This window comes from Tachypleus tridentatus, chromosome 9 (assembly GCF_004210375.1).
Source record: "Tachypleus tridentatus isolate NWPU-2018 chromosome 9, ASM421037v1, whole genome shotgun sequence".
Lineage (NCBI taxonomy): Eukaryota > Metazoa > Arthropoda > Merostomata > Xiphosura > Limulidae > Tachypleus > Tachypleus tridentatus.
Genome location: NC_134833.1, coordinates 130743391 through 130771013, shown reverse-complemented (window position 1 = coordinate 130771013; position 27623 = coordinate 130743391). Strand labels below are relative to the sequence as shown.

Here is a 27623-nt window from a genome sequence, read left to right as displayed (position 1 = left end):
TTGTAGTTTTAGTAGATATATTATGGTTTTTGAACTTTAATAATGATAAACATTGGAGAGTTTGTATTATGTTCAGCAAATCTGGTTTCTTATCTTTTTTTCAGTTTCTCCAATGTAGAATTCTGAGCTGTTATTGTGTGATTCTGTAATAATTTGTATTCAGTAATAATTTTAGTTTTTGGTTGGGTTTCTGAGTAAATTTCAAATAAACAAAAATATTATGCTTAATGGCAAGTTCTGTTCAAGCATGATACTTTAGATATGATTTCAGGAATAAATGGTAAACTGCATTGTAATTTTCTGTTGTTAGTTGGTTCAGTACTATTATTTTTATTTATGGGTTGCATTTTGATGTTCTTGCTGTGGTAGTTTGTGAGAATTTTTCAATAATAATTACAGCAGAAATTTGTTGTTGTAATTGAAGAAACACTTTACAAGGTTGAATTCTTCATCTATGTTGACAATTGAAAATATGTTAATACAGGAAAACCTGTCTAAGCCAAGAACTGCATAGGGCAGAAACCTGTACAGGCCTGAAATATCAAAATTTTGTAGCATTATCTTAAGATTTCTCTTATAAAAGGCCCTCAAAGTAGTGGAACCTGTGTAACATGGACGGAAAACTATCTTTCACCTACCTCATCTATCAACAAGTAGGATTAGAACCCAAGTATGGAAGAAAAAATGTTTTTTTAATTAAATAATAATTTCTTTAAATATTAATAAATTCTTGTTTAATTAATAACTTGTTTAAATATAAATAAATTTTCAAAGACAGTTAGTATTGGCTAAATATATTCTGTTCTTTTTTTGTGTCTTTATTTTTGCAGTTAAATTAGATTCATGATTTGTAGAAATATATTTGTCTTTCAAGTGCAAAATTATACTCTTTAAATAATTCTCACAGAAAAAAAATTCCTATTTTCCCTAATTTTAAAATTTAGGGAAAATGTACTTAATACCCTAATTTTCAATATCTTTTTTTTTTAAAAGTTGCTTGTTATGACAGTTCTAGTGAAATCCAAACTCTGAGGAGATTGATGAAAATGATTCTCTGAAAGCAGAAAGTTTTTTTTAACGTTGACAAGAATGTTTCAACAGAAACTGATGAAACTAATTTAAAATCTATGACAGAATCGCAAGATGGTAACAGTGCAAGAGATTCAGAAGATGAACACAATGGAAAAGATTGTGAGGAATTAGAAATTCATACTTCTCCACCAGTGTTGTTATATTACTGCTATCAAATTGTATGCAAAAACCAAGGGGGGAAAATGAACTTCATGAAAAGGCCGTAGAATTGGTGTTCTCTCTCAACCACATGAGAAAGCTCATTAAAATACAAAACAGTTGAATTTTAACACCTTTTTCAAATAAATTTGAGATTTTGTCTATTTCTGTTTTTATTCTAAGAAATATAACATAAACAGTATAATAACTTTATTCACAAACAACTTACTTCCCTTGAGTCAAGCAAGTATAACGTTCTGCTCAAAAACTATATATAATTAAGGAAATGGATGCTCACTGTCTAAGCCGAAAATCTGCTTAAGCCTGAAAATTTACTCAGTCCCATGAGATTCTGCTTCAGACAGGTTTTACTGTACAATGCTTTAGTGTATTGATTTTTTTGTTTGGCTTCATGGGTGAGATTCAAAAGTATGTAAAGGCCTGTGTGAATGATTATAAAGTGAAATTTTGATCTGTATGCCAGATTTAACAACACAAATGTTAAAAAAACAACCTTTTGGTAGTATTTCTAGTTCAATGTGAATCTAATGTTGGGGTGAATATAGTTTTTTTGTTCAAATGAAGTTTTTACAGGTTTGGCCAAAGTGATACCAGTAAATGTAACACAGAAATATCTGTACTGGTATATGGGAGAAATGCACGAAGAGTGCACTTTCATTAAAAAAAGTTTTCAATTTGAGCCATAAATAACCAAACATGGCAACATGAATAAGATTCCAAAATCAAGAAAAGCTTGTCCTATTTTCAAGGTTATTTATTTTCAATTTAATTCTAATGACTAACATTTCTTCAGAACCAAAAACAATATCAAAGAAAGATTTGAAAGTTACATTGTTTACTAGGTTACTCTCTGCTGAATAACTCACACAATAACATAACATTTTACTTCCTTTATTCAAAAGCAATAATTCTGATACAGTTTTGGTTTGACTTTGTCTACATAAATTTCTTTTTTTTAAACATTTGATAAGAACAAAGATTTGCTGTTGCAATACACAGATTAACCTCAAAAGAAAGTTTTGATTATTTAAATTTAAATTCACAAATTACACCTGATGGAGTCAAAACAGAGATCTGAAATATGAGTAAATAATGTCAACAGTATCTTAAGCCTTACTTCCATACATTTTTTTTATGATCCTTATTTTGCAAATGTTTAAATTCCAAATTATTTTATTTATATTATTTTTGCTGATGTTTTTATGCTCACTTATGGATGAAGGATTACTTGATATGGTAGTAAAGTTTATACATTGTAATAATAATACACATAGCTAGTAGCTAGCTGAAACAGTTCATGATGATTTACTGTAGCCACTATCTGATCACATTAGTTTATGATGTTAAATGTTAAGCTGCAGCTGGAGACTGTCAAGAAGATTTGTTTGAAAATATGGTGAGCAATTATAGCTTCTATATAACTACATTACCTATATATAATGAAAAGAAATGGACAAATGTCCATGATGATGAGAAACCCACTTGAAGTAAAAATGTATTCTCAAGATGGCTGGTACAGGTACTTAAACTTTAATACCTATATTAATGACAAATGTATTCCCAGACTAAAACACAACTCCCACTAAGTGTGTATAAAAGTTTATCAGTAGAAAAGCAGTCTTTTCAAATAAAAAGTACATATTTTTCCCCTCCTTCACTTAATACATAAAGGTTGTCTTCCTAAAGACACTAATTGTATAGTGTACAAAACATTGAGTATTCTACTTTACAGTTATCTAATATTCATCTATTATTAGTGGTTAATTCTTGTTTCACACTCTACTCAAGCTTTTCAAACAAAGACTAGTAATCTGTATGAAAGCTAACTTCAAGGGGTAACGATAACATCTTTTACACTAGAAATTTGATGTTTCTTCAGTTTAGGTTAAATGCAGAAGAAACAACTTGACTTTTCAATACCTCTGTGACCTTTACAATGTCTTATTGAGTATTCTATAAAATATGTAGGTGCAATAAACCAAGCTATTTTTGTTATAAGCTGGCAAGAAAATAATAACAACAAGAATTATAAATGGGACAGTTTGAATGAATTTCTTTTCTTTGCAAGTCAAATGCGCATGCTCTATTTTATGCATTTTGATATGTGCACAGTCTTAACAGTCAGTAGTAAAGGTTTTAAACTGTTGTTTGAGTTGAATACTGTTTAAGGTGCCTATTTGCCTGAATTTACTATGAAATGTAAATATACACTCACATACTACATTCCCTACAAGCTAACATATCCTTTCAATGGAGTTAGAAAACACAAGTGGTCAATTGAAAATCTTAATGCTGCTCCCAAAATCCTCTAAGGGTATGTGCCAGTTTTTATGAGAAATCAGTCCAGCACCTTACCACTTGTAGGTTGACACACACCTCGCAGTTCAATATATATGAGTGTGTGTACAAATAAAAAACTGTCTTCTAAGATGAAAAATTATGTCTTCAAAATAACAAAAAACATTGATGTCACACATACACAGAGTTAGACTTGTATAATGTATCACAGTGCAAGAGGCATCTATAACCCATGATACTTCTTTGAATGAAACACAAGTTTCAACAACCTCCTAGTTAAGACAGATCCCAATCACGCATAAAGCTACTAACAGAGCTTCTGTAACTTTTGACAGACAACTAAATATTTACAAATTATTAAAACATTTTACCTCTACAAGACACTGTGCAACATTAAGAACGTCTTGCCCTTGAAGTACAGCTTCCCACAATGCATTTGGTACAGGGTACTGAGGAAAAAACAAAGGGAACCTGCTCCTAGAATTAAAAAGTCAAACAAAATATACTTTAAAAAAACTGATATTCAGATATATATCTTAAATACTACTTCTCAATAATTACTGAACAAGTTAAATAGATAAGCAATACAAGTCCCATACTTCACAAAATCAGATCATAAATTGAAGTCTCAATGAGCTCGAGTTCAATTTTCAAAGGTACAGCATGTTCTCTGTTGTTTAATGCTAGTTTTCTGAGTCTAATGTAAATGGTTTGTAATATGTGTAGTTTGCCTTCATTGTCAGCTTATAAAATAATTTTTAACCACTAGTTGGAGAGCACTCTACTGCAATGTATATTTGCCAGTATTAGTCAAATACAAGCAAGATGAGCCCGAGTCCACAGAAATTTATTTAAGGCACGTCTTTAAAATATAAAACAGACTAACAACTGTGTTTCACCTCAAGGACAAAATTGAATTGATGTTTACATCTTCTACAGTATATCATTATACATACCAATGTTGCAAGTTTGAGTACATTGGTTTCATAGCCAAGTGGCTTCAGCAGAAAATTAAAAAAACAACACATCCCACAATCATCAACAGCCAAAAAGCAGTTCAACAGGATTTTACATGCTAGCAATAAAATTTCACATTTTTCTTACCTGAAAATGTATTTCAGACAGATACCTCTCTCCCATCTCTACACTTATTAAAGTGTATTGCTCTAGCATCTGATGTAATCACCACTAGATTGTGCCCACTAATAACAGAATGCCATATCTTTCACACACAGTAATCATCATGAATACTCACTCCTGATGAGACAAACTATATACACCACAAATGAGGAGAAAAGGTGGAAAGAGATATCTATCTGTTTGTAATAAATTTTCAGATGAGAAAAATGTTAACTTCAAAAATGCTACACAACAGAGAGCTATAATCCCATACTAAAAATGGTGGAAGAAATGTTGGAGAGAAAGAAATTAGAAAAAGATTTTTTGAAGAAACCATCATCAAGAAAAGGAAAGTCCATGAAATTGGAGACCATGTACATCTCAAGCAGAAAATAGTTTTCACGAAATGTTAATTGTGGTATTTGTTGTAAAGTAATGAAATAGAGCAACAGGAAGTGTCAAAAGAAACTTTTGTATTTTGCTAATGCACATTTAAAATAGATGGAATGTAAGATTACCCAATTAGTCATCATCTCACATATAACACCCAAGCACTACTTAACTTTGTACAAAGCTTGTGGCATGTGCAAGAATTTACACAGCAAATATGTGAAGTAATAGTTCTTTGTGGCACAAAGAGGCAAGTATAATTTCTAAAATGGCCTACACATATTAGAAGTCATTGTCTTTCAGCTTAGAAAACTAGAAAACAGGGCTTATCCTTGATACTTCACTAGTAACACAAGTTCTGTCCTATGAACCTACTTCTCTTTGCACTGCGTTAGTACTGTGGACATTATGTTTTGATGGACCAAAATAGTCCTTGAAGAGATGAGAAACACCTCCTGTATATAAGATCTTGGAATCTAACTTCATTACAACTGTTGTCTCTCCATATTTACTTTAACTTAATTGGATTAGCACAGTTCCAGATCTTCACCATACAGTTTACAAGTTGTAAAAAAAAGTGCAATGAATATCAATAATGAAAGAGCAAAATGTTAAACCAAGCATGTACTTTGAAAGTTCTAAGGGTTATACTTTAAAGTTATCAGTTAAAAAATATATAAAGATAATTCTATTAAGAAAACATACATTTCACATTTCTCCATAACAATTCTTGTGTATACTTTTTATTGAAAAAGTCAAATAGCAGTTAAAGGTGAAGTAATAAGTCTAGATCAACTTTGTGACATTAAGTAGAATAGGATTGAAAGAGAAAAAATGGTTTAGTTGAAAATGTAACTGAGTTGCATAATCATTTCCATTGCAATAAAAGGGATCAAAGAATAAGTTAATGCAATCCAAAAGTTTAACTATAATTCAAGTGAAACATTTTAATAACCTAATAACAAGTTCTTTTAATTTCAGAAGGTTTGGACATTACTGAAAAAAAAAAAAATTGAAAGAACACCTCTTTAGTTTTTCTCCAGGAACTAGCATGCCATTCATTACAGCTTCTGCAAGCCTGATGTTCAATGTTTTTCTACGATTTGGTTGATAAGGTGAACGAGGATACAGCTGTTCCTGCTTAGAATCTTCCACCTTCACAGTCACATACCGAGCTATTTCAAATCCTTGAAATTTGAACAAGATTAGATTTTGAGTTTTCCCCAAATGCCTGTGAAATAATAAAAAATCAATAATTCCAATATATTACACAAACATATCTTTACTTCTGCATCTTTTCTAATTTAAGATTTTATTTTATAAATTAAATTAAAAGCACTATTTAAATTAAATATTAAAATACTTTAGAAATCAATTTTAGCATAAGCTATGTGCATAATCAAAGGTATGAGACCTTTACATTAATTTACCAATAACCACAATTCATTATCTCATTTAGTACTATTGTAGTTGTTTAAATGAAAAAAGACAGAACTCCTGCAGTTCACCAGATTTTTGATGTTGGTAAAGACTAGCTAAATGCTCACTATGAGTAGATTTCATGTATGTAAATATCAGAACTTAACTGATGACAAAAAAATCTTATTCTACTTCTATTGACAAAATGTCTATGAAATTGTTATACAGTTCTAATATTGTTATACACACAAATAAGTGTTTTAAAAATAATATATATATATAATGTAAGTTTGTTTGGAATTTCGCACAAAGCTACTCGAGGGCTATCTGCGCTAGCCGTCCCTAATTTAGTAGTGTAAGACTAGAGGGAAGGCAGCTAGTCATCACCACCCATCGCCAACTCTTGGGCTACTCTTTTACCAACGAATAGTGGGATTGACCGTCACATTATAATGCCCCCACGGCTAGGAGGGCGAGCATGTTTGGTGCGACTCGGGCACGAACCCGCGACCCTCAGATTACGAAGCACACGCCTTAACGCGCGCTAGGCCATGCCAGGCCTCATAATGTAAGTTATGTATTTTGTTTGTCGATATAATAACATGTGCATATAATAGAGAATATAATTAAAGAACACCTCTTTAATTACATAATTAATTTATTAAGTCATTTCACCTGTATTTACACAATAATCCTAAAACTTCACAGAAAAAGAAATTAGAACACTATCCTCCCAAAGATTTTCCAATGGTGAATGTGTTAAGAAAAAGGTTTTTAATAAGTAATCTATTTAGCACCAGAGCTACTACATGAATATCACAACAATCATAAACTAGAAACTTAACAAAGATTTGAAAATTAAGTTCAATGTTTATTTGACTGTTGACCGATAAAAGTTACACAAAGAGCTACCTTTACTGTGCTCACCACGTGTTGAAAGTTAACATTTCCAATAGGTACTTATCTCATATAACACCAAGCTATCGCAGCCTTGATCTTTCCTTTATGCATTGCTAACACTTTCAATTGTGCACTAGTCTTTTTTGTGTCATTACAGCAACGTGCTGGTCATGTGACTAGCCTCCACCAATCATACTGCACTACATATACTAATGCATGTAGCGCATCTACTACTGAAGCACAACCATCATTTTTGAAAATTAGCACATAAAAACCAAAAACACCAGCAAATCGGTGGGGAAGTAAGGAAGAAAGTGGGTGAACAAAGTCTATATGGTCAAAATAACAGTGGAAGTGTTTTACATAATATTGTCATATTGACAAGTGCAGTCTGCCCAGGCAAAAAACTCCAAGGAAAGTACCTTTGACTTGTATTAAGATAGCAAAGTGTGGTTAGCACAAGTAAAACATCCAGGGGAAGTTCCTTGGTATATGTCAAGTTACATGAATTGCAGTCCATCCAGTGAAAATACCTTGTATTTTACTGGTTATTTCATATTTTGTATGTTTTAGACTGTGTGCTCAGCAAGTGCAGTCAGCCTGAGCAAAAAACATCCAGGAGAAGTGCTTTGTGATTTTATGAAGTATTTCAAGTGCATCCATCTGGGTAGAAAAAACGTATAGTGGAAATGCCCTGCATAAGATTGATTGTATTATATCCTGTACCTGAGTTTTTAGAGATCAACCAGTGCAGTCCACTCAGACAAAATAATCCAGGGAAAAGAGCCTTGTGATATTTCTGAGTACGTTAAGTCAAGTGTGGTCCATCCAGACAGAAAACATCCAGAAGAACTGTCTTGTGAATAAAAGAAAAAAATAAATATTTTTTAACAAGTGCAGTCAGCTCAGATAAAATCATCTGGAAGAAGCACCTTGTGTTTTACTGAATATAACAAGTGTAGTCCTTGCAGGCAGAAAACATACATGGAAGCATCTTGCATAAAATTTGCCTTTCATGATAAACAAGTCAATCAACCTGAGGAAAAACCATCCAGGAGAAGTACCTTCAATTTAGCATACTGTGATGTTGTACAATATAAAATATAATGATAATAGTCTCTTTCTTAGAGTGGTTACATATAACTATAGTTCATTGTACAATGCTTTGACCTTCTTCGGTCATCCTCAGGTTCACGATGACCGAAGAAGGTAGAAACGTTGTTCGCTCCTCAACATAAAAAATTTTCTCAACCCAAACAAACCGTTTTTACATATATATTTTACATTTTAATTGCTTTGTTGAAAAAAAAGTATATAACAAACAAAAATATGCATAAGCACAATAAATCCAGTACACAACGTAGTTGAACTTGGCTGCCATGCTTCAGTAACTAATTTATTTCTGTTAGTTTCCCAAAAAAATAATTAACATAATTTTCAAATGTGTATTTCAGAACAGAACAGAACAACAACAAAATAACAAAACAACATTGGGTGCTAGAACAGAATGTCATAAACTTACAATGATTTATCTGGCTTTATAATTAAGCTTTAAATAGATTATAAAAATTCCATTACTGGTCAGAACAACAACTTCACCTAAACGCAACTCAAGGTTTTCTTTTGAACTTCCATTTTTGTCCACCAAATCAAAACAAATAAACTTAAGATTTCTGTATATTATAATATATTGGTTATAAACATCTCTATTAGATAAGTAGGCACGAGTGAATAATTTATTTAAAATTCACAAGATAAATGTAAAAGGGTGTAATAAATTTATAGTTTATGTTTCGACTCTGTTGGATACTATAAAAGCTATATTCTTTATGCTACAGTCTAAGAGAGACTTAAGAGCATGTATGTTTCACACAACACCTAGAAGTGCAGGCTGGCAATTTGACTAAAAACTTTCTTTTGAAATTACTAAATTAAAATTTGAATTACGAGCTATGGTTTGCTGCCATGTGTACTGGCATACATTTATAAAAGTTGCCTGTTTAACTTTTCAATGCAACTCTGCAAAAGGTAATGATATTCACTGTTTGACCCTGCTGTAAGGAAGGAGTTAATAAAATATATGATAAAGAACATCAAATACAACCTGGCATCACAGGTGATGTTCAGATAAGCTGAAGAACTTGGAGGGAGTACAAGGGCATTATTTGGTAGACAACTTGAAATGTTATTTTGAGCAACACTACACACTGATGCCACATCCTGCTGAGAAAGGTTGTAGAGTTTAGGTATTCCAAGTAAAAACTGACAGTCTGATGAACCTGATGTTTGTAATTTACACAGCAGCAAAACCTTTTCAGAGCTACCTTCATTCCTGAAAACACAATAAAAAAAACTTGTAATTATATAATTGATTTTCTCTTTCTTGGTTGCTTTTTAGTTACAAATGAACAAAAATATTATAACTTGGGAGAAAGAATTAATATAAGAATGCCAACACAAAATGAAAATTATAAATAACATGAATAGATTTCAAGATGAAAATTCAATGATTGACACTTTTAGTATAAGAATAAAAATTATGATTTATTAACAGTAAATATTTTCAGCCATTTTAAGCCTTCTTAAAGTGCTTAAACTAAACTAACTTCAAGGTAAGAGACGTTTTATCTTGAAACTTTGCACTGTACTCCGAAAAACACTAGATAATTTAAGGAACAAGTTGACAATGTTAGCATAATTAATGGACACTTCAATTATCACTCTGGACCATAGTTTCAAAGATTCTGAGTGATACAATTCAGAAAGTTTTGTTCATCACACACATTAGTGAGCAATTAGACAAACAGGATTTGTGTTGTATACATGGAAGTCATTAGTTGATTTAATAATATATTGGTTCAGCCCATGGATAAAATTCTGCTAGTATTCACTGGTACTGAATACCAGAACTTATTTTTTTAAGTCAATACTATCTTCACCCATCTCAGTACCACTATATTTGTTTTTGATATTTTTACCTCTGGTTAGGACTCATTTGGATAGGAAAATTCAAAGCTTCAGGGAGATATGTTTCGGGTTTTTAAGATTGTTGAAGATTTAAAATCTATAAATGCAAATGATAATTTCATAAAAATACTTGCAAGCAGCATGATTAAAAGACATGAGATTAACGTGTGGAAAACCTAACACATAATGTTTTGGAACAACATGGAATCAATTGGTCTATCTTGGCTGTTTCATCCTCTAAACTAAATTAAATGACTTAAAAAATAAATAAAAAATCTTAAAATTAGCCCTTATCACTCCTATACTCAAAATGTTTCGTAAACTCACTTAAAGTTTACATCCAAAGACAACCCATTCCAAAAGCCAGTTACCCTCTTAGAAAAATGAAACTGTCTTAGCTGAAAATGACTCCTACCCTCCCAAAATTTATATTTGTTTCCTCAAGTCCTATTATTCTCACTGCTAAATATGAAAAAAGGCAATGCATCAACACTATCAATACCCTTTACAATCTCAAACACTCCCACCAGATGCCCCCTAACATTTCTTTTTTTACAAGAGAAAACAATTTGAGATTTTTTCAGCCTCTTCTCATTTGACAACCCCTTCACCTCAGGCACCAGTGAAGTAACCTGAACAATAAAATTATAGCCTCTTTATACATGTTTTTTAACATTACTGTAGATACAACCTAAAATCCAATTTGCTCTACCATTAGCAACAGCAAATTGCTTGTATAGCTTTAGAGACTAATCAGCTATTACACCAAAATCCCCTTCTTTTATAACACTGTTAAGGTTATTTCTATCCAAATTATAATTCAAACTATGACAACCCACATGCATTATCTTGAATTTATTATAATTTAAACCCATCTGATGTTTATTTGTCCAGCTCACAAAATGATCTAAATCCTTTTGTAAATCAGCAACATCCTTTTCAAAGTTAACAACACCCCAAACCTTATTATCATCAGCTAATTCAAGTAATTTATTGACTCTTCCTTCATCTGCATCATTGATGTAATTCAAAAAAGGGCACAGGTCCTAAAACTGAGCCCTGAGGTACCCCACTTGTGACATTAATCCAGTTTGACTGACCTCCATTTGTAACAACCCTATGCTTTCTTCCATCCAGCCACTTTTCTATTGCATTTGCTAACTTATCTCCCACACCTCTATTTTATTTATAAGCCTTTTATGCGGTACCTTATCAAATGTTTTCTGAAAATCCAGATGTATCAAATCTATACCCTTATCCTCTTCCACATAAACAGTAACCTTTTAATAAAATGTCAAAAGATTTGTAAGGTAAGATTTTTCTCTCAGTGACAGTTGACTATCCAATAAAATTCTAAACTTTGTTAAATGACTTTGCAAAGTATTTTTTAACAGACTTTTCAAAACTTTTCCCACAACTGATGTAAGACTAATGGGTTTATAATTACTGAGACAATTTTTTATCACCTCCCTTCAAGGAAGAAGTTACTTAGCTAACATTCAAATCCTCTGGTGCATGCTCACTATTCAAGGACTGACAAAAAATAGCAGTGAGTGGCTCACATATCCAATTTGTAACCTTCTTCATGCTCTTGGGGGAAATAGTGTGTGGAGTATTTAGCCTTACTGCTTTTAAATATCAAGTTTTTCTCAATAAGATCAAAATTAAAGCAGTCATCCTGTTTGACTTCCATTTACTACAGTTATGACAATATTACCTTTCCAAAGAGGTGGTAAGTCTATGACATAACATTCCTTGAAGTGTGGCAGAAGCTACAACACTGAATGTGCTTAAGAGAAGAATGGATGAAATTTGTATAGGTTTGATCTGGATATAGGAAAAGGGGGTTTCTGTATGCAAGTTGGAGTAGAGTGGTGGTAGAAAATTGAATAGCCTTGATGAGCAAATTCTTCTTTGTTTATCCATAGAAAAGTTGGTTTAAGATTAAAAATGGTCCAATCAACATTAATTTCCAAAACTAAAGTGGATATCTAAAATATCAAATAATTACTGCAGTTTATTGAGTATGTTGGAGGTTAGTATCAAAATAGAAAATGCTATCTGCTAGCTAGGCAAGTCATACACACCTATTCATAAGAAAAGAGATTTCACAATTTCAAATTTTATAACAGTTATAGCATAAAGACAACAAAACACAATGATAATAACATCTAAACAGTTAAAAATGGTTTACCTTATCCAAGCAGTAATATACTTTTTTGTCCCTAAGTGAATATTCTGAAAATCCAGTGGTGAAGATATGGTAATACTGTTTTTGTCTGACAACAGTTCAAGCATGAAACTGCTCTGAGTCGGTGACTTCCAAGTATGAAATCTTTAAGAAAACAGTTGTTAAAGATATTATAATTATGATGGTTATATAAGATTAGTCATAATTTGTTTGTACATAAACAATTACTGACAAATGACAAATAATTCATAATGCATACATTATCAAACCTAGGAAATTATTTATGTTTCTTGGATAGTACATGTTAAAACTTATTACACTCCAAGTTGTAGCAATATGCTCTAGAAATTTCATTTCCACAGTATAAAACAGTAGGTTAATGTAATTATGGTATGTATTACAAAATGAAAAACAATTTTTATTTTTTGCACAACAATATGGACAATGCAACAGAGAAACTGTTAACATTTTTCTATCATCAATACCCAATCTTGCAGGTTTTAACAGAAACTCCTTTCTTTTTGTCTCATATTTATCAACAGTTCGTAATATTTGATCACTGATACATCACGTACAATAATGAGTCATTATTATCTAAAAACCAAACAAAAATATAACTGTCTTATGCACTGAATACAGGGAGCTATATTTAATAAGGTTTTTTTTCCCATTACATAACTACATGTAAGAATGGCACAAAAGAAAAAAAGAAATACCAAAATACTTTTCATTTTTCAAATTATGCACTGTTCTTAAGACTTAAGATAAATCTATGAAAACTGCAAATGCTGATGTAACACCTTTAGTTCAAGTATTATTTCAAATTATATTTCATCAAATATAACAACTGAAATTCCTGTTTGTTAACCATGAAAATTTAGTCTCAATAAGTAGGATGTATTCAAAATTTCTAGACAAAATATTTTACAGATAAAGAAAAGTATATTTCTTGAAAAAATTAATTCACTCTCCAATATAACTTTATAGAAAGGCATATAAAGAAAATCTTATTCTTCAGTTGTCATACAAATAAAAAATTATAGTACAAAAAAATAAGTAAGAACATACATTAATCTAAAAAAGAAGTGTAAATTTCTTAATAAAATGCACATATCAACATTACAATGGAAAAATTACTGTGGTTGTAATGTACACTTTTTAAAAGTACCTAAGATATTAAATATTATGTCTGAAATGGTTACATTGAAAATGGAACTTGAAGATTACAATGTAGAAATAATGGCATACCTCAGTGAAGGTTCCGACACTTTCTTTGGATTTATTGACAAAGCTCGCCACTGGAATCTACCCTGGTCACTTTCTATTGCTTTGACAATAACAGAATCTCCTCTTTGTGGATGGTATTTAATATCACAGGCTGAATAAAAGTAAACTATCTAAAGATAAATACAAGTAAATGCATAAAAATTTTCATCTTATAATATGGATTACATATTCCATTTTAACAATAACTAATTTTTTATAAAGTTTAATTTCTGTGAAACTGATATGAAAAAATACTTTAATTTTTAATCCTGACTTACCTTTAACAATAGTTTGATATTTAATGAAATGTATTAATGATTCTGAAAGCACTCAAACTTCTAGATCAGTGTCTGAACTTTGTGATACAATATTATATTTTACTTAAAAAATGACTATATACACTGCATTGTGACCACTTTATTTGATACAATAACAGTATGACTAACTGAATATAAGATGTTTTACTTACCTCTCCATCAACAATACCTCCATCATGTTGTACTGAAGAGACTTTCCCCACAGTACTGTTCTGCCTCAATGGTTTGATTCTTAATACACTAACAGTTTCACTATCTTCACAAGTCACAATATCAGCAACAACCCAATCACCAGGAAATGGTTTAAAGTCTACTGCAATATTCTGATATGACACAGAAATTGATAATTAAATTGCTTTCACAAATAATCACAACTTTAACGGCTAAAAATTAATGTTATATGAAAGTAAGTTTAGGTTTTTCAGATGTTTAGAGAAAGATGCATCTTTTAGTGATAAAATAATATTTCCAATGACACCAAAATTTATTTTAGCTATATCCTGGAATCACAGGAAGAACAAGTCTTGATTACTCAAGAATTTGAAGTTATCTTGAGTAATTTTACTCAATTAATATAAATGTATTTTTCAAAAGTACTCAAAACAGCTTAAAAGAACCTGCTGAAGATTATAATGAACCACATCACATGTGCATTTTATATAACCAATAACCAAATGCTTCCACTTTTTGAAATCACTTAAGTTACACTCGTAATTTAGTAGGAACAAGTATAATTAAAACATTTTATGAGGACCAACAGGGACTGAACGTACATAAGATAGCTAGCTATAGTAATATAAACAAGTTTTAATGCTGTACAAAGTATAGAAATAATGAAGTCAAATTAATAAAACTGAGTTACTTAAAACTTTATCCCTATTTTGGCAAATCACTGTGATTATGATCATATGAGCCAATGCAGGATAAAACATTTTAAACATTTTTAAAACTAAATTACCATTTGCTCATCTGCAAAAATATATAAATATTTATGAAAATACACAAGCAGCAATCTAGTTGTTCTGAGAAAGTCTGAGCTGGTACATTTAAATATGTATATTCCTAATGAATGAACTTCTAATTTCACCCACATATACTACACTACACATGAAAGCTTACAACTTTTAAGAATTTCCATTAAAAAATTCACTACAGTAATAATATGAGTTTTTATCAATTGTTTACTATTTTTTGTTTAATAAAATCTTTTTCATAAATTTTATTTTCATAACTCCCAAGTGTTTTTCAATTTAAAGAAATATAATAAACATGAAGTAAAAAAATTAAACTTTTGGTCAGTTCATAACACACCTGCAATGTGAACTTTGTTGTTTCATTTAAAATGCCATGTTTTCCATTCATCGATGTTACCACAGCAAGAACAGATTGGTACTGTCCATTTCCTGGGCTATGAAGTATTCTGTGATCATCTCGGTTGGCTTCAGCTGCACATTTGGTAATCAGTTTATCACATTTTTCTTTGGTATCGTCAAAGTCCCACGATTCACTCAGTACCTGAACACTATCAGCACACCAAGAATCTTCCTTCTTGTTGCGAGAAGCAGAGATTGATACAATGTTTCCAATTTTTGGCTGAGCAGCACCAATAACTGATTCAAATTTAAAGTATATATGCCCATTTATAAGACCATAGCTATCACTTTTTCTGATATGGGTTACTTTTCCATGCAATGATATTTTTTCTCGTTCCACTGGGGTTCTATACATATAAGTAAGAAAATTATGAGAAACATTTCTTAATAGAGATGCAAAATTATGTGAATAGAAAATACAAATGAAACAAAAATCTAGGCGTTTTGAAAAAGCATACACACTAAATTTTAGATCTATTTGTTGCACATGAAATGGCTAATTTCATCTTTCCACAAATAAGAAAAAAATATCTTTACACACATTCAGTCAAATTTTTTATTGAATTTTTTATGCAGGTGTTCTACATAGAGTTAGAGAAATCTTTGTAAACCAATAATGAAAGGTCATAAGTTTGATTTAAACCTCTAGCTTGGATAAGGCTAATATCACAGTGATTATTTTGTAAAGCTTACATTTTATTGGCCATGTTTCACTGTCACAACCTCTCAAAGTGAGGTTATAATCAATTGGAGGGGGTGATAAAGAGACTCGTACAAGTTACTAGGAGTTAAAAATTTGTCTTCTTTAGAAATGTATAAAAGAAAATGTTAATGATGTAGAGAATATAGAATTCCTGCTCTTTTCTTAATATAGTATGAATATGTCCAACAGCTAGCTTCAAATATGTCTATCAAACCTAGAAGCCACCCAGTATAAATAAAGCTCAAGAATATTTCTTTTAATTTGAAGAATATTGAGTTTTTAAATTTTTTGACTCATGTTTGTTTGTTTGTTTTTTCACTTGCCGTCTGTGTTCAGTTTATTTTTTGTATAACTCTATCACAGCCTAACGTACTGTACTCTGTCAAATATAAGTGTAAATTAATACCACATATATTTGTATCAAGACAATTCCTTCAAACTACATGTAACAAACCAAACTTTCATGCTGTAAAGTAAGATGCTATTCACAGAATTGGTTCTAAATGCATCTTAACATGTCATCCAAAGAGACTATTTTTCTTCTTTTTTTTAGTTAAGATTTTAGACACAAATTCCCATAAACTTTCCAATAATTAATTGAAAGTCTTGAAAGAAAAGTATGAAAATAAATAAAGTATTCACTTCTTTTTCCACATTATTTAAGTTTACATTGACTGTTGAATTGCTTCAAAAACATGAGTACTAACTGAGCAGAATAATATTACAATACGAAAGAAAAGAAAATATAAAATTTGTCATATTTTAAAATATTTTCATAGAACTATTTCTTTGACGTACATATAAATACACGTCTAAATAAACATGGATGTTTTACTTATTGTTGTTATAAGTTCATCTAACTCTGATGTGTTTATATGATGTATATACTGCAAATAAAGTTTTCATTGAATAAGCAGGTTTTTTGTTTTGTTGAATTACCCTAGACTTCTAATCAAAATCTTTAATGAGAAATTGTGTAATAAAACGTTTTTACAAATATAATTCAAGTAAATATTGATTATCCTAAGTTATGAGTTATGAGTAAATAGTACAAGATTTTATTTAAACTTCTTTTCTGGGTAAAAAACAAATATCAAACAACCTTACTTCATTTATCCACAGACATGTATATTTTTACAATGACACAGTTAAAAAAAAAAGATAAAGACATACTCTTTCTGTTCATGAAGTATATCATATGGGTCACCCAATCCAACATTAGGGAGAACATTATTCTGTCTGTCATTGCTAGAATCAACTAAATTAGGGCTGCCCCAGAGGTAGGAGACTGCTTTACTAACAAGTGTTAGCATTTTTCATTTCTTAAGAGTTTCTGATAGGTCCAGAGATACACAAATCTGTAGGATATAATTTTTGTCTACATTTAATTAAAATTACACAAAAATTACAAAATATCTACTACAACACATCTAATCACCATTATGATAACTTATAAATCTTTACTGAAAAAAAATAGAACATCTTAAACAACATCTAGGAAACTATCAAAGACAATCGTTGAAGTGTTTAACAAAAATACATGTCTGATTGAATTATACTACTATTTACAAGTTTGGAAAAAGACATTTTTCTACATACATGAGTACAGAATGCCATGAATGTACACTACAGTCATTAAGACCAAATTGTTTTGGTAATGTTTAAGTATAAGTAATTAGATTATGATTGCATTTGTACATATTAAAAAATATTTAGTCTTTATCAGTATTATAATCAATGACCTGATTGCCAGTGTGTTTATTTTAATTTCACCAATGAACCTGCAAAAACGTATCTACATTCAAACCTTTGAACTGTAGTGCATTTGTCTGTATATTTATGTGTATAATAAATTTAGCATATCAAGAAACAAAAAAAAAAAGAGTCATAATAAAAGGCATAAGCTCAAGATTAAATATTTATATAAATATCAGGTACATTCTTGCAACATTAAAGTTGCTCTTCAGCCAACAACTAATTTTTAATTATTAGAAGAACACAACTTTATTAAACTTCTCATTAAATTAATAGTTGGCACAGAATTCAGGTATTATAAGTTTTGTCATGTACAATGTTATCTCACTATACTAATATATATGTACATATAACAAATAAATAGCTGCGAATTTAAAACATTCATACGAGGATTGTAAAAAGTAGGTAAACAAGTTACTGTTGGCATTGTTTGCTCAAATTGCAAATCCCTATTTTCACTCATCTGTTATTTAGAATTACAAATCAGTCAAAATAGAATTTTGCATTATGAGTATCTCTGATGTATGTCTGAAGTATTTCCACCCTTACTTTCTTAACTTTTTTTATTATCCATATTTGCAGGTTTTTAAATTTTTTTTATACATTTTGATTTCTGGCTTTTTTCATGCTCAACTATAGACAAAAAAATTACTTGATATAATGGCTAACTTTATACATTGTAATGACAGAAAACATATCTTGTTGCTAACCAATGTGGTTCGTGATTATTTACTATAACAATTGATGAGTTGATCATGAGTTCAAGATGTAGAATGTTAAGCAGCAGCTAAAGATTGTCAAGGAAATTTGTTTGAAAAGAGAATTAGCACTCATAAATTCTGTGTCACTAAATCCTTTATATATAATGCATTACAAGACAAATATATTTATAAACGTATAAAGTTCTACCAGCAGAAAAGCAGCCTTTCCAAATAAAACATATACATAAAAAAAACATTCATTTTAAAATTACCCATGCAATCTTTTAAAGTAATTATTTTATAAACATGTGTCATAGGTTTAATATTACGTTTTATAACTCCTTCATTTCATATATAATATAGAGGCTAGCTCTCTACAGACCCAACTGTAGTGTACAAAGCATTAAATATCTACATGTTACACTCATCTGATCCTTATTTATAATTGGCTAGTAATTCCCATTTCCCCTTGTATGTAAGATTTTTAAAGGAACCCGAGATATTTTAAGAATATGGACAAAGATAATGTTTATACTAAAATAATGATGATTTTTCAACTTATATAAAAATACAGCAGAAAATAATCAACTTTTAATTGTCCCTACAACCTTCACAGTAACTTATTTAGTATTCCACAAAATATTTGTGTGCAATATACCAAGCCATGTTTTGTTTAGGCCAGTAAAATAATAAATAATATAATTGCAAATTAACCATTTTGAACAGATTTTCATATCCTTGCAAGTATAACATGTGTGATTTCTTTTTGTGTATTTTCATATGTGTAGTCTTAGCAGTCAGTGGTAAAGCTTTTTAAGGAGCTATTTGAACTGAATCTTTACTGTTTAAGGTGCTTTTTTGTCTGAACATTCTACTAGTTTCATGCAACTATTTGCAATCCCTATTATGAATCATTATCATATTTGTGATATATACACATTGTAATATTATAATTTAAGATGGTTTCACCTCATTATGAATATATATAGACACACACACACACACAGACAAAAACAAGTCTAACCCTTTTTTTTTTTTTAACCAAATTTTTCTTTATTTTGTAGAATTACTGTCTTGTTTTCACCTTAAAACATGTTCTGAATAACTTTTAAGTATCTTCAGAAATTATCCTTAGCATACATATATATATATATATATGTTTACTGATTTTATAAACTAATATAACTATCAACAATAAAAACAGAACAGTGTAGATATAAAATAATTATTATAACTGTAAGAAACTGCAATAGGTATATCCTTTGAAGGTGATATCTTCAGAAATAGCACCCAGAGACACTGTAGGTGTCCCATCCTTTCACAAATCCTCCATGTTACAGAAGTAGAAATCAGGACCACATAAAAGATGCTAATATAATTCTTATCTGATTAATTAATGCTTAATTATTGGCTTTCTGTTTGTTATAATACATCTTTGTGTAATGAAAATATGGCACTGAACTTATACAGTTGATTGAAGTAAATAATGACCTGTGTTTCTTTGTTAGTTTTCTGTTCTCATGGTATATACATTTCCTTGTTTTATCTATGAAACTTAAACTTTTCAATTGCTAGATGAGTGCTCTACCAACTGAGCTAAAGACTAGCCCATAGCACTTATTTTATTAGTAAGGTATTTTTAACTACTATATCAGCAATAATCCTAAACTAATCAGTAATACTAAATCTTTAGCACATGTGGATGCTATAAATAGGCTTTCTAGCCAACTGATTACTGATATGCTAAATAGGGTGCAGTATGCTTCCAGAACTTAAATGCAAGTGTGCTATATACAGCATATGGCTCACAAAATATTTGGCGCATTTAAAACAGCTGCAGTACAAGGGTTAAAATTAGTCAACACTTATCAATCATTATGCTTCAACTGGCATTAAAGTGAAGTTTAAATAACACTTGATACACGTGTTCACATTCAATTCAGTATATACGTATATCACACAATTCAACATGTTATAAAGTTAATTACATGAGGATACTTCAAGACTTTATATAAAGATTGTCTAGGATAGGTTTGGAAGTGAGAAAATCTCTAGCAGTATAACGACAATTATCTGGATCTAAATAAACTTAGTTTAGAAGTTAAAGTACACATTCTAAAGATATAGTATGAAATATAAGGGGCTTTCTTATTACTCTAGTATAAAAACCTAGTCATACAAATTTAGAAGTGAAAGCTTCAACACTTGGTTTTATGATGATCATTCAGATTAAACGTTTGAGAGCTAATATTGTTTTCAACAGTGACAAATGAGGCTGTGTATTATACATACCTATTGAACAAGAGGAAAAAAATACTTCTCTTTAGCAAAAATAATATTTTTTAAGAGAGGATAAAAACATAAACTGGAACCTTGATGGAGTCTTTAAGTTAATAAAGCATTCAAGTAGTTAAGTTTTATTTAAAAAACTATTTCTTTGATAAATTTTACTGAAAAATGGAGAATCTTAAGTATTAAATCTCTTTCACATTACACCACTCAATTCAACAGTGCTGAAGAAAATGGTAAGACCAATGTGACCATGGCTTGACAATTTTTTCTTTTTTATGGCATCTATATCTATAACTTATGTGTTAAAAATTACTACTTTTTAATTCTACACGTTATGTTGTGTGTATGCAGTATTTGTAGTTAAAATGGTTCAACATTCAACCCCATAAGATTAAACTTTCCAAACCTTTCTTTGGAAGCATGCCCCCAGACAAATAACAATGTGGCTATGGCATTACCACTTCAAACTTACTTCCTACAACGTTCAAGTAAATATATATACAGACAATACAGTTGTTTTTTACCTCTTTTAAGTTTTTTATGTGTGAAAAATGTTAGAAAGCAAACTGCCTACTTATTACTCATTACTATAATGATATACAATAGAAGTTCCTACTAAAAATATCAAACTATTTATTAGTATTTCAATACTTAAAAGTAAGTTAACACAAAATTAACAAAATATGGAAGTCACTGAAAAACCTAAAAGTTCTGATGATGTGTTTAGATGCAATTCCAGAATCCAGTACATCGTTGTATCAATAATTATTACTATTAGGAATTATTAGCAATAACAACAAAAACAATTTTTCTCTCGAAATGCTTATTTCAGCTTATTAAATAAAACATTTAGTTTTTTCTCCTTCGTTTCAATTTATTTGAGTAAAAGCCCATAACGTTAACATACTCATACTTCCTTCGAATAAACTAGTATCCCTCATTCCGCCATCAAACTTTAAAGAGCGATATTTTTTATGCTAAGTTACAGACAAAATTACTTTGTAATTTTTTAACTTATTTGTAATACTAATAATACTTCCTGATGACGAGGAGCCTAGTTGAAATAAAATGTATCTCAAAACGGCTGACATGGGTATTAACACTCACTCATAAAGCAGAGAACAACGTTTCGGCCTTCCTAGATCATTATGGAATTACGTACATTAATAGTACCTGTCCGGTAATACTAATAGGCCAATTTAAACGTTTCCGAGTTTTAATTGTTACGAATGTTAAAATTACCAGATCTTATTATTATTATTAATGCCATTTTTTTACAGTACATCAAAATTAAGCATTGTCACACTTCACCATACTATTTTATACCTTGTTTAACACAATCTTTAGCTAGCGAGTATTGTTATATCACGTATTATGTTGATGGGCAATAACATAATGTTAGCTTATTACCCTAACCCCTCTTCAACAACTTAAAAAATTAAGATAAAAGTTCTAAATGAAAATTAATACGTGTTATAAAATTTGAATTCAAACTAATTTTAAATGCAAATGTTAAGAATTAGATATTTGTCCTTTCTTATAGTTATCCAATTCATATAATTTAGGATAAAAAATATAGAATAATGTATAAAACATCGCAACCACACTGTATCTTTCATATCCATAACTGACGATGCCTTTCACCCGACAAAAGGGTTCATCAGACCGACTGGGATAAGGATATAGGAGTGGTTGTAATATTTGAGACACTATTTATTTTCTCAGTCACTTGGACAACAACTGTATTCATGTGAACTATATTAAAGTGATATCTTTATCAGTACTAACTGTTATCATGTACAAGGATCACTATATAAAACAATTTTGACTTTTGATACCACTATTTTCATCACTTCTTATGTTGAAGTTAATAACCGCAGGTTTAGTTTGTTTGCAGTTGTGCAAAAAACTACACTATGGTCTATATTTGCTGTAAACACCGTGAGTATTGAAATCCGATTCTTAGCGTCATAATTACGCAGACTCACCACTGAGCTAGTGGTTGGGTATCACTCAAGGGAACGACTATTATGACTGATGATACCATCGTCACCAACTATTATACTGTAGAAGTATCATTACAGAAACCAATTGCTATAATTTTCATATCATCATCTTCACCACTTGTGACTGCGACAAAGACCAATTATTGTGAGATGCTTTTTTTATCCCTCGGTGTATAACAGTAAGTTTATAAAATACAATATTAAAATCCTGGGTATGAAACCACTCAGCAGACAGAGAACAAATAGCCCACTGAATAGTTTGATATTAATAAAACAACAAATCAGCAAGTCGATATTTATATCATTACACTGCATGAACAACAAGTGTTATGGAGTGAACTAAGGTAATTAGCGAAATATAAATTGTATCCACCTTATTTTAATTCATTAAGGTATACGTGACCTTAAGAGCACAAGAACAGTACAGTCATCACGGGTTGGTAAAACTATCAATAATAAGCAAATTTCAATATCATAACAAATATAAAATTGTTGTGTCAAATGTTTTGTTTGATCATGATAGGAATATTTTCATTCATGCAATTTGAAATATCTTTAATGTTTTTAATTTTGTACATATGAAAAAAATTCTTAAGGAAAAGAATAGTAGCACTGGCAAAGGATAATGGCTGATGATAATGGTTAGTGTCATTTAATCTGAGTCAACATTAGTGTGTAAAAACATGTTGCATCCTCTTGATGATGAGAAACTCACTTGAAATAAAAATGTATCTCAGAACAGTTGGTATGGGTAATAACACTTTTTATTGCTCAGGAGAGAAAAACGTTTTGACCTTCCTACACCTTTGTGCAAATTAATTGAAACAAGACGGAAAATTACGATTTTTTTCAAATTTTTTGCGTTTTATTTGTGAGAATCCAAAAATTGCTCACAAATTAATACATGATATAAACGCCTTTATTTTTCAGAAGATCATTAATCCACTTTGGCATCGAGTTCACAAGTTGACTGCAATATTTACTAATTTTTGGATCGCGATACCACACCTCAATTATGGCCTCAATTAGCTTATCTTTCGTAGTACAGTCTTTTCCCCCGAAATCTTCCTTCACAAATCGCCCAAAGATTTTTAATAGGATTTCAGTCCGGAGAGTTTTCAGGCCAGTCCAGCACTTTTATTTGCGTTGTAGTAATAAAATTCTTCACAAGTTTCGATGTGTGGCACGGAACCAGATCTTGCTGAAAAATGCCAGATCCATCTGGAAATCTCTTTTTCAATTCTGGAAGGACTCTTCTATGCAAAACTTCAATGTACTGTGGTTCTCGCATCATTCCTTCTACGATATGTAAGCCTCCGACGCCTTAGTAGCTGAAAAAGCCCCAAAACATCTTCTTCAAGGGATGTTTTACAAACTGATTGATGTGAGATTCTCGAAGTTTCTCACCTGGAAATCTGCGAGCATGCAAACTTCTTTGATCCTGTACGAAGAAATGAGTCTTGTCACTGAATAACACCTTCCTCCATTGGTCTTGCGTCCAGTTCTTGTATTTCAGACCTCATTGATACCGTTCTTTCTTCATTGAGTTGGTAAGAAGTTGTTTTTTGACTGGTCTCCTTGCCCTTCTAACCCAATTTCGAATGATTTAATATTCTTCAAAATTTCGTCATATATCCCAAAAATAGATCGATCGCACTGCAAAACACAGCTAATGACGCCGTCTGTGTGAAAAAATGACTACTAAAGGAAATCAGCGGGTCCAGCGAGCCTACACCGGCCGCCATGCTGAAAATATTGTAAAATGACCATTTGTTTCAATCAATTTGCACAACAAATATGTTTAAGTTACTTCACTCTAAACTGAAGTAGAGCGAAGTAAAACATCTTTAAATTAAAGTCTATATTAGTTTGTTTGGAATTAAGCACAAAGCTACACAATGAACTATCTGTGCTCTGCCCACCACTCAGTCGGTGATTGAGATTAGTGTTGCCTTGCAAATTATAATGAAATTTGATAAGTTCATGCCCTGTGTGCTCGACACCTGCCTTAAGAACCTAACATTACAGAAGGTATGTGGACGACACGTTTATTCTTCTTCATAATTAAAATTTTTGGAATACCTGAACTCACAACTTTCTACCATTAAATTTACATGTGAGGTTGAAAATAAAAATAATTTGTCCTGTTTATTAGACATCTTCATTAGCCCCTACATCAGTTTACAGAATAAAAATAGTTTACTGGATTCCTTACACAATTCAACAGCTTTATCCCGTCCACATACAAAAAGACAATGTTGTAATATGCTCATTACACAGAACTTACATTCTGTATTCAAGTAAACTGCACGCTGTTTAATACATACAGTATTTTTGTTATTACTCGTCTATTTGTTATAGTTTCAATAAAATTATATTTTAATTATCGTTGATGTAGCAGTGTATTTTAGTTTTTTACTTGAGAATGATGTAGTTCTTTATATTTTGCTGCAGATACTCAAGATGGAATGTGTTGAAATCCAAAGTGTTTATCTGTATTACCTTGTGTTATATATAAACAATGTTGTCCGCCTTAAGTATCTTTACCTCTTTAATTGTCAAATTTTGTATTCCTTTGCTAAGCCACATTGGGCTATCTGTTGATTTCCCATGATGGACACAAGTCCCAAACCTTAGCGCTGTCAATCCGTAAACCTGTCGCTGTCCCACCAGGTAGCATTGGGATATAACAGACATCTTAATAGTCTAGGAAGTACAGTGGAGCGCCGTTAAGCCGCGGTATTTGGGGGGTCAACCTGCTTAACCGCGGCTTAAGTGGTCCGCGGCTTAAACCTTTGTGACTGAAAAGTCGAAGTCGCCAACAGCTCTGCCGAGGAGCCTCATCCAAGCCATTGCGTGATCATTATAATATTAATGTATAGACTATTCAGATACAATTGTAATATATTTTATTTATTTTCCAAATTAAAGCAAATCCTTTTTAAACATCTCCTTGAAGTTATAAAGCCAGGATTAAATTCGTATTTTGTTTGTTTGTTTGGGAATTTCGCACAAAGCTACTCGAGGGCTATCTGTGGTAGCCGTCCCTAATTTAGCAGTGTAAGACTAGAGAGAAGGCAGCTAGTCATCACCACCCACCGCCAACTCTTGGGCTACTCTTTTACCAACGAATAGTGGGATTGACCGTCCATTATACACCCCCACGGCTGGGAGGGCGAGCATGTTGAGCGCGACGCGGGCGCGAACCCGCGACCCGCGGATTACAAGTCGCACGCCTTGCGCGCTAGGCCATGCCGGGCCTGATTAAATTCGTAAGTCGCGTTTTTATAAGTTCTTAAATTAGCGGTGAGCCCCGATAATCCTCGCTCACAAGATTTGCTACAGCGGCTTAAGCGATTTCGCGGTTTATTCGTCCGCGGCTTAATGGCATTCCACTGTATTTATATCATCAACTTTCATAAAAAGTAACTGTTATTGTGCGAACTACCTCAAGCAAGTTAATTATAACTATTATCCATTTTATATAAGTCTTTTACAAGACGAATATTTTAGGGCATGGGTTAATACCACAATATTATTTGCACACAATATTTTAGGTTTCATAGTATTATTACAACATACTTTATTGTTCATAGTGTATTGTTATTAAATATTTTTAAGCGTTTTGGAGTAACTACTCTTTTCTTTTGCAATCTTCACATTTGGAACATGATTGGAAAACTACCGTAAAGTCCGATATTTCAAAATCTTCAATTATTAACTCTGCCCTACGAGTAATCCGTGAGAAAACATATTAGGTTGAGGAATAATTCGTAACGTGAGCGTTTTTAAATAATTTCATTCAAGCGACTGGGATGCGAACCCGCGACCCTCGTATTACGAGTCGCACGCCTTAACACGCTGGGCCATGTCGGGTCCCGAGAATAACACTAAACATGCCTGGTCTTCTCATGGAGACTGAATAAGGTAGCCGATATCTCTTAGTTTCTATTGATTACTTCAACAATTAACTCAAAGCTTATTATATCACCGGTTAACATATTAGAACTGTATCTTTCATGTGTTGGCTGAACAATGTGTTTTACTGTTTGGAACACCTGAAGAATCCAAATGGATGATGAAATGAATTTCAACAGTGAATAATTTTTTAAGTTGTCTAAAGTGTTGGATGTCGTGATAATGTGAACTTTGTTATATCAACCACAGTTTGAGAGTTTAGCACAATGGATACTTCAGACGATTAAGTATATTCTTGTGTTTGTTAATTCTAACATAATTGACTAAAAAACAAACATTTACTGTACATCGTGATAAAAAACACACATATGAACAAAATTCGACTTATAGGCCATTAAATCTATTCACGTTTGGTTGGGAAACACGGATTCCTTTGTATAAATAAAAAAAATACATAAGGTTGTCCATGAGTTTTGAATTAAACGAGTGAATCAATTACTGAAATAGTACAAATGTTGACAGCAAATGAGGATTAGATATAAATGTTTACATGGTGATGTAAGAAACAAACCGCGATTATTGACTGTTACGTATTATAATTTATCTCGGACGACTTTCCGATTTATTAAGTTACGTACACAAAATACACTGCTGGCCAAAATCTTAAGGCCAATGAACATAAAGAACAAATATGCATTTTGCGTTGTAAGACTCAACCACTTATTTGAGTAGAGCTTCGAAAGATGAAAATAAGAAA

General features: G+C 31.3%; 1 protein-coding gene and 1 pseudogene across 8 annotated transcripts in view; one reads left to right on the top strand and one right to left on the bottom strand.

Moving 5' to 3' along the window:
* The window catches only part of LOC143226390 (calpain-C-like), a 237466-nt pseudogene that overhangs the window by 135649 nt on the left and 74194 nt on the right, over window positions 1–27623 (top strand). The gene's annotated exons all lie outside the window — the stretch shown is intronic.
* On the bottom strand, window positions 2139–22488 carry LOC143226389 (RNA helicase Mov10l1-like). 7 transcript variants are annotated; one of them, XM_076457302.1, is made up of 9 exons: window positions 22050–22488; window positions 17368–17552; window positions 15430–15838; window positions 14271–14441; window positions 13784–13932; window positions 12539–12679; window positions 9482–9709; window positions 6083–6289; window positions 2139–4020 (listed from the first exon to the last, which is right to left on the bottom strand). In XM_076457302.1, the coding sequence occupies exons 2-9, from the start codon at window positions 17505–17507 to the stop codon at window positions 3897–3899; spliced, it is 1569 nt and encodes a 522-aa protein (XP_076313417.1). In that variant the 5' UTR covers window positions 17508–17552; window positions 22050–22488; the 3' UTR covers window positions 2139–3896. The 7 variants fall into 7 exon arrangements, 6 of the variants coding, with proteins under 6 accessions (XP_076313417.1, XP_076313413.1, XP_076313414.1 ...); XM_076457298.1 differs by having other exon boundaries at window positions 2143–4026; window positions 22050–22479; XM_076457299.1 differs by having other exon boundaries at window positions 2143–4026; window positions 22269–22479.